General features: G+C 36.8%; 1 protein-coding gene across 1 annotated transcript; it reads left to right on the forward strand.

The window, feature by feature from the left end:
- The first annotated feature begins 2,432 nt into the window (after positions 1-2,432).
- On the forward strand, positions 2,433-9,127 carry tmem182a (transmembrane protein 182a). The gene is made up of 5 exons (XM_042001989.1): positions 2,433-2,807; positions 4,237-4,363; positions 6,568-6,666; positions 7,129-7,266; positions 7,692-9,127. Exons 1-5 carry the CDS (start codon positions 2,649-2,651, stop codon positions 7,913-7,915), a joined length of 747 nt encoding a protein of 248 aa, XP_041857923.1. The 5' UTR covers positions 2,433-2,648; the 3' UTR covers positions 7,916-9,127.
- The last annotated feature ends 272 nt before the right edge of the window (positions 9,128-9,399 follow it).

Raw genomic sequence — 9,399 nt, forward strand, 5'->3', positions numbered from 1 at the left:
CATTGTAATAAAATTGATAGCAACATTTTTAAATTTACACTTGCGGTTTTTTTTTTCTTTCTTTTTTTTTTCTCCCCACTTTTGTATACCTTCAGAATATATGAGACTGCTTACTTGCCCTCCACCTGCTGGGTTATCCAAAGTACTGCAACCACAACAACCACACTACTGTTGTTTACTCTACATCAAACATGGACTAAAGGATCTTAAAGGCTCAGAAAAGTCCCCACTTAGACATAAACTGTATATTTCCAATAAACTAGACCTAACCGTATTATAGATTGGTCGCTATTATTTTATGCTTTTTGAAGAACTCAGAAATGCCATAACTTTATATAAAGATATATGTTTAAAAAGAAGGCATTATCACAAATGATTAAAAATCCATTAAATCATAATTGAGAAACCTCAAAACCTGCAGATAAAGTGGATATTCAATAGATAAAATAACATGCAAAATCTAGGAAAATAAAATCTTACACAGATGAACCCCAGCCTGACTTAAGTAGACCAGAAGATGCAAGAATATTGGCTTTAAGGAGGCACTGTATCTTATTCCACAAGTCAGGTACAGCTGCTATACTAGCTGTTAAAATTAAGGTTGTGTCCACCCAAAGACGAGTTTAAGTGTATCCACTTAACTCTTATCATTTTGACATTTTGTTCACATGGAACAGGCTTTTTCCCAATATATCCTTAGTCAAAAATGAAAAAGCTGCTTAGTGAGCCACACCTTGAGCATCCAATCAATTTTCATCCACGTACTGTGAGATTTAGTGAGGTAAATGAGCTAGTGAAGCTATAGTAGCTATAGTAGTAGTTTAAATCTGTCCTAGTAACCTTGATTTTTCATTTAATTTCATTAATGAAACATGCCTGAGAAAAATCAGTGTAAATTATGATTAGTCTCTATTAAAAAAAAAAAAAAGTAAGGCTGTATGTTGATAGTTACCCTAACTTTATCAAAGGACAGAAAAGGGGGTCTTCAGGGAAAATACGTTGGAAACCACTGCTCTACAGGATAATTTCTATTTCTGACAGAACTGTACATGATCAGAAACTTGAATGACTTATATGAATCATCAAATTTCTCATAATTCTGAAAAACAGCATAGATTCAGCATTTAATAAGTCCTGAGTCTTGAGACATTTTGCATGAAAGCATAAATATTAAAAAAATTAAACTGAAACTTTAGTCATGCACTGGAAGCAATACCCACTGGTTTACAAAAGTCACTTAAAAGTAACACGTAGGTTTCATGTGGGATATATTGTTATCTAATGAATTAGTGATTTGTACTCTTTGCTCTGACTGATTGAGAGCTGACATGGAAGTAGGCCATCATGCTTTTCCTTTTGTTTCTTTGTTATTTTGTTTTTCAGCAAGGTTGTCATATAGTACCAAACCAAATTCCATGAAGCTTGGTGAACAGAAGAATTAAGGAGAAACAGAGAGACAACATTTTGTATTAGTTGAAGGATCACTTTTATTAAAACCTAAATAAAATACAGCATTTGCCTTGATGTAGGATGAACCTCCTGATTGGTCCTATTTTACATTGAGATACACACACACACCCACACCCACACACACACCCACACCCACACACACACACACACACACACACACACAGAGTAGCTTTAGCCAAGGGTGGATGGGGTCACATCAGTGTGCCAATTAGCCAGCGTCCACATAAAGTCTCATTGCCAAATGTTCTCCTTAGATGTCAACAAACCAGTAATTCCTCTCAAATGACTCTCCTAAATCAACCACAGAACCAGATCAATGGTTTAACTGTTCATGTATCAAACTATAAAACAAAAGTAAAACACTTAACTGCCTTGAAGGCTATTTACACAGCAAGATAAATTTAGATTTTTTTCAAAATATTTCAAAACTTTCCTCTATGATAAATTTCTCCATGAAAAGATATTTTTGTGTAGTTTATTTTTAATTATTAGTCATATATACCATAAAGATAATGTTATGCAACTTTTTTACATATTGTGTTTCCTGTATGTTATTTGAACTGGAACTGTAATCTGAAAGGCAGCATTTACAGACATTCACATTACCCTCTTTGTGGGAAATGATAGCTTATGATGTGTATATTTGTTTATGTGTATCTGTATGTTGTCCTGGTGGGGCAAAGGTTTGAGGCAGGGTGTAGTGAGATGATTTACTCTTCCTGTCCTTTCAATCTCACCCTACCCTGACATTCCCGTCAGACGATGGGTGTCCAGTTGCCACTGGTTATTTCTGTGTTGATCCCCTCCCCACACTCTCCAAATGGTCTGCACATTCAGCTCCATAGTAGAGTGGAGCAGCCGTCCTCAATCAGACCTCAAAAATAGCCCCGGGGGGAAGGGGGTTGGACTGACTTCAGACCCCTGTTGAGGGTCCAAAGGAGTCATGTGGACAACTTTATCCTCCCATAACATGAACACAAATACAGGAGAGGAGTTGAGATCCAGTAACCCAACAAAAACCAGCTGGACAGAGCAACAACTTATCTAAGTGGATATAATACAGCACAAGAAGAGTGACTGCTCCTTCCTCAGCTTGCCACATGCACTTGCTGTAGTTGGAGGGGAAATCAGACTGAGTGTGGAAATCCAGCAGCCGAGTAGCTGTTTAGTCCTGGAACATGAAGCTTAGTGTGGCGTTGTTCTTTGCAGGGCTCTTTGGGGCTTTGGCAGCTGTGTTTGTCCTGCTTTCCTTTGGAACTGATTACTGGCTACTGGCCTCAGAGAGTTGCCACCCAAACGCTGATGCATCTGTTGGCCCAGGCGAAGTGGCCAAAGAGGTAGGTGTTGGAATCAAAACAGCAGCAGGTCAAATTCAATGAGAAGACCGCCAGGTTGACAAGTATTTCTAGATAGAAGAGCTGTGTGAGTAGTTTCACATTTGTGACTCCAGAAACTAAAGGGCCTGCAAATAATTTCAGTCATTATATTACTTTCAGTAACATTTAAACTTTGAATTGAAATGAATGAAATAAAAAAATACTTTAACAATAGGGAAGTTGCAATGTTGTAATGGGGATTTTTGATTTGTGTGATGTGAAATTATAGTTTATAGTACTGACAACTACACATTCTTGCTGAAGTCTTAATATAAAAAAATTGCTTTGGAAACTATGATCAGTTGCTCCAATTACTCTTTCAATAGATGACCTGCAGGGTGGAGAGGAATCCCTGTAGAAGCTCTTCAAGTAATAGGACACTGTTTAATGTAGCGTGTGTGCAGCTATGCAGTGATTAGCTTGTACCATGTGCCTCGATGATAGAAATACAAATACCAGTAGTCTCAGAGGTATGATGCCGTATTAAATATCACCAACTAGAGCATGCTTAGCTTTTTAGAGTGCGCACTGATACTGATACTGATACAATGTAATGAAGTGTGTTGTAATGCAGTATAATTTCAGTGAAATCCCCTGTAAAAATATAGTTTTGCAGCAGGAGGTGTGAGGTGTGAGGAGAAGCAGTCAGATTAAGGGTGTACTAATCAGCTCAGTAGGGTTTGAACAAAACCATACACTATGATTACTTCTAATTAAAGGTTGATTATTGACTAACAATTGACTTAAAAACCATTAGTGGTTCCCAGTGATTGCACCTGTTAGGGATGATTGTCTTTGATTCTGATTGTGTTTTGACCTTTCAGATTTATCATTAAAGACTGTGAAGGACTCAAGTACAAAACTGTAAATCCTAACCTTACTGACTCCTTCCTTTCTGAATTTTAAAACAAACACTAAACATGTTTGAAAATGAGTTAAAAAGTTAAACATACCATGTTTCCCCTGAACTAGACTTTATGAAACCATAAGGTCCAAAATTTTTACCAGTTCCGACTACTGCTCCCAATCTGGGAGGCATTTCACTGATGACAGGTGATTTGAGAATTGTTATTCTGTTTATCGCCTCACAACAGTAGTGTGTTTTCTGAATGAGAATGACCCATATGTTTGGCTGGCACCAAACTAAACCAGCCTGAGGTTAAGGCTGCTAACTCAGCTCAACCTTTGACCTGACTTAGCAGCTGCAATGCAAGAGATTGGCAGCATATTAAGCACCTGCCTTACACGATCTTTAAACAAATCTTCCAGATTTTTATAAGGCGTGCACAACTGCACTTCTTCTATATGCTGTAAAATATATTCAGCAGACTATGTAAAATCTGAAGATGTTCAATGATACATCTTAATAATGTTTTCTTTCTTATTACAGCGTGGGGATTTAGTAGTGGGACAGGAAGCTGATAGTGACATCACTCTGTACCATGAGGGTTTCTTCTGGAGATGCTCCTTTGGAGGCAACATGGGGGATGACAACCTGCTGTGGAAACTCTGGTTCAGTAAGTGAGATGGATTATAAGTGGCACCACTTTATATGCAGTTCTAATCAAATAATAATAAATATTCTCATTTGTCAGTTAAAAATTCACAAACGTGGCTCTAGGATTAAACTAGTCCTTAAAATCTATGCTTGGTGCATTCAGAAAACTATTCTTTTCCAATGTTTGGCAACCAGAGCTACATGGCAGTGCTTTTTATTTACTGATATACTGTCTGTTGAGATTGTATGTCTACATTGTGGTGGAAACCCCAAACTTTCATGTGACTGTTCAAGAAAGTTGCACCATGTGATGTTATTCTGGTCCTCTGTCAGCTGGTTGTGTGTCATCTGTTTTCTGATTGGGACTGTGAATGGTGGGCCATTGTCAGAAACAGCCTCCAGAAATTAAATGACCTTGTGAGGATATGTGGAATTTCACATGTTGGAAGAAATGAAAGGGAAAAGAGTGGGAGAGGATATAAAACACAAGAGAAAAAGGCACTATTATTAGGTTGCGTACTTTCTTTTTTGGATGGGTTAAGAGTCCCACTCATGTAGTAATGGATCCTGTGAAAAAAAAGGAGAGGTTGAAATTTTGAAGTTCACTTAGACCTCGTCCTAGTTATTACTGGCTAATGTTTAGTTATTTGGCCAGGCAGACTTCTGGAGGATAGCAGCTGCCATAGTTTCACGTATGTGGGGCTAACTTTTCCCTGTAGCATGTGGTACCTTCTCGTTTAATTGCATCCTCAGAGTGCAGGCAAAACAGCTTTACAGCCCCAAAGACAGGATTAGCTACTCCGGTATTCTGCATAATACATTCAGGCTGTCTGATCTTGGCTTTCTGAAACTTGGTGGTGATCTGAACAGTCAAAACAGAAATTCTTTACCTTAGCACTGATGGCTAATTTTGATGATGACATAATTTAAAAAATATTAAAAGGCAGGGCAAGACAAAGCAAGTTTATTTTTATGGCACATGTTATATACAAGACAGTTGGAAGCACTTTAGATAAAAGATTCTATGTGTTTCAGTGGGGCGCAAACAAACATTAAAAAGTAAATTAAAAACCAACTTTAAAAAAAGGGAAAAAACAAAATAAGGACAAAAAAAAAAGCTAAAATAGTAAAAGATAAACCTTGATTTAAAACTGCTGAAAGCAGACCTGTAGTTTTCTGGTAGTTTGTTTCACATGTGAGGAGCATAATAACTAAACACTGCTTCTCCATGAGGAACCTGGTTGGTTCTTAATGAACCAAAAGATCCTAAAAGTATTTTGGCCCTAAACTATTCAGTGCTTTGTAAACTAACAGCATGCTTTTAAAGTCAATTCTTTGACAAACAGGAAGCCAGTGTAAAGATCTGAGGACTGGAGTTATATGATTCACTTTCTTTGACTTAGTAAGGACTCGAGCAGCAGCGTTCTGGACTGACTGCAGCTATCTGATGGAGGTATTAGGGAGACCCTCTAAGGACAACTTCACAACTGTCTTAATGTGACTGCTGAAATTCAGGTCCATCCATGACCCCTCCCAGATTTCTGGCTTGGTTGTTGGTTTTTTTTAACATTATTGTTTAAAGCTGAGTGCTGACTTTTAATTTTCTTTCTCAGCTCCAAAAACTAGGAAGTTCTGGACCCTCCAGTTTTTAATTACATCAGTTTAAAGTGGAAGCACTCATCGAGTGCAGACTGCTGCTAAGCCATTGTAATTGGTTTTTGCCAATGACTGTGGGCATCTGCCCACAGTAAAGAATCCTGTAAAAAATTTCTGGATCCAGGCAGTGATCCAGATCACCCCCAAAATCTAATCACTTGATCTTTAATCAATTTCTGAGATCTCCTGAAATTTCATCAAAATCTATCCATAACTTTTTGAGTTGTGTTGCCAACAGACAGACAAACCAGTCGCAGCCTTGGCAGAGGTAATTAAAAATACTTTATTTATCCCGGAGGGAATTTGTGAAATTTGTTTAATTCATTTGTTCAGTGTTTGAACTGGACTATAGTCTCCTGGTGAGATGGTTATTTGGATTTGTGAATTGTACTATACACAGTCAATAACAGTACAATACAGTACAATTATAGTAACATATTTAGATGTTTTTCCTAACACAAACAAACAAATAAAAACATCTTGTGGCCATGTCCTGTAACTGCTATAAATTTATATCTTTTCATCAATTTAACATGGTTAAAAATATGCATTTCTTCTTTTCTGCAGCAAATCAACCACACTCAAAAATATGTATGCCTTCCTACCTTTTTCCATTCCCTGTGTCTCATCAAACCCACAACGCCACAGTGTATGATTCCGCCATAAGTGAGTATTTTCTCATACACTGTTTTTATTTTCCTTCATCCAGTGACCTCAGGCAAGGCAAGGCAGTTTATTTGTATAGCACATTTCATGTACAGGACAATTCAAAGTGCTTTACATAAAACAAAAGCATTACAGATATTAAGAAATAGTAAAAGGCAGCAACACATAGCAGGAATCACAATAAAAAAGTAAATTACATTAAAATAATTAAAAGCAAGATTAGTTAAAAAGTTACCATGCAGAATTCATGCATAGGCGCATGAGAAAAGAAATGTTTTTAACCTGGGTTTAAAAATGTCTACATTTGGTGAAAGTTTAATCTCCACTAGCAGTTTGTTCCACTTGTTTGCAGCATAACAACCAAATGCTGCTTCACCATGTTTAGTCTGGACTCTGTTGACTAGTTGACCAGAGTCTTTGGCTCTTTATATAACTTTTTTGGTTAACATCTTTGTTACCCAGTCTACAGAAGCTTCTGGAGCATTTTTATGCTCATTGGTGTGGCAGCTGTGGCTCTTGCTGGGTTCTTCATCATCTGTGCTGCTCCGTTTGCAAGCCATCGCTTGTATAAAGTAGGGGGCGGCTTTTTCCTGGCATCTGGTGAGTTTAATCCAGTGGTAAAATAACTAGAACCACATGTTTAAATATACTTGGTATAGAGGAGTTTGAATCCTTTATTCCACCACATAGGTTTTACTGAACAGCACTAGTTTCTGGTGACTTCTTAGATAGGAAATTACTGAATTTAATAATGTTAAGCAGGAGTAACAGCACTATAAAGTAAAAGTATTCTGAAGTTCAAAGTGGTTCTATAGGGTATTGTTAATGGTTTTGTTTTAGCCAGTAAATAGTAGAAGTTATATCTTTTATAGTGCTATAACATTTTTTATTGTATTGATTTGAAAATACAGCTCTCTCTGCTGGTTAATTATGTATCCAACCACATCTTCTGAATCCATATTATACATATGTATGACATCAAAGTTTCATATCTTTACCTACATGGCTCTCCTTTACACCGCCAGGTTTTTTCCTTCTGTGTGTTGTGGTGATGTACGTACTGTGGCTTCAGGTGTTGGATGTGGTGGATGTCTACATTGAACACCAACGGTCCCTGTGCCCAAATTTCCAACTTTCCTTCAGCTATGGTCTGTCCTTCATGTTTGCACCCATTGGCATCTTCTTCTGCCTCCTGGCTGGCCTCCTTTTCCTCCTCATTGGCCGAACTGTTCAAATTCATTGCCACTGAATAAAAGTTTTTTGCAGTCAGATTATAACATTTTCCCAGTGTTTCTGCCATGTAAAAACAGGACTTTGTAGATTCTGTTTGGCAGCTGTGTGGTTTAAATGTTCTCACAAGCTTGAAGATTTTGTTCCAAGGAAATTTTTCATCTGATGTTGAGCTCAGAATTGTCATCATTATTACCATTACTCCAACCTGAGCAGCTGAGCTAAGTAACATACATAAATGAACACAGTGCAGGTATGATCATGTTTAAATACCAATGGCTTTATTTGAATGTTGCATGTTGGGTATATCTTCATCAATGTTTATTTTCCTGCACAAACTCATCTAATTTGAATAAATGAATTATTCTCAGGCTTCTGCAGTAAGATGTAAGCCTTTGTATTTATTTCAGGTGTTGTAGAAAACATGATGCAGTTTTTAATGACAACCTTATAAGCATGTAATGTATATATTCTGTATACATACTACTAGGAGTCAGTGCTTTTGGAATGTGTGTCTAATTAATTGATGATTAGATCCTGTTTGTTTAATCCACCAATTATATATAAAAGAGCTCAAAAACAGCAGTTCATTGATCTCTCAATGCTCCATCCTTTTCTGTGGCTCGCTGATTTATACTGATGATGCATGCAAAAATTAACTTCAGCTTAGTGCTGAATTTTTCATCAAACAGAAGCATTTGTTTTTTGTGGTTGATATTCTGATGCGTATTTACAGCTATGGAACTACTATGTCTATGCTCATAATAATCAAAGAATTTGCCAGCCAGCATGGTGGTATGGCTTAACACATTCAAACCTGACACAAGATTAGTTTTTTCTCTATCACAAATGGGAATTGTAGATAAACATGTTTCTAAAGAGTCACTTCATTTCTGGATTTGGATTAATTTTTTAAATGAATAGTTCTTAATATGTTTTTTTTTTTTCCAGCGGTTCAGTTTAATGGTCATGTTGTATCTGGTTCAGCACAAATTGTCATGTTTCCAAAAGACACAACAGTTTTTATGCAGACAATGTTGTGTTATTGCTTTGTATGATTTCACAGTCCGTCCGGTATCTCTTCTATTATTTGAAGTGTGTTGTTTGATTGTAATAATATCTGTCAAATAAATGTTCTTTTTCTGTGATCTGTTTGGCATTAAAATTAAAAGGTGAAAGCTTTGGTGTAGTGACAATATAATACAACATTCTAGAAAAACCTGAGGAGGATCTTCAGATGGAAAACAAAATAAATGTGTGAAATGAAGCACTGTGAGAAAATATGAGAAGGGGCCCATTGTTGGTATGATTTAAACACAGATAAATGCACTATTGTAAGTATGTTAGCTATTTTCCAATTAAATGGGAAAGGACAGGTGGGAAAAATATAAAAGATACAACTAAAATACCACAAGATGGCACTGCTGTCTCATTTTTTTCTTTCTTTCTTTTTTTTTATTAAGTCTGTTTACACCCTGAGAGGCAGAAATCCCATTTTGCTTA

The sequence above is a fragment of the Melanotaenia boesemani genome, chromosome 12, assembly GCF_017639745.1.
Source record: "Melanotaenia boesemani isolate fMelBoe1 chromosome 12, fMelBoe1.pri, whole genome shotgun sequence".
Classification (NCBI taxonomy): Eukaryota; Metazoa; Chordata; class Actinopteri; order Atheriniformes; family Melanotaeniidae; genus Melanotaenia; species Melanotaenia boesemani.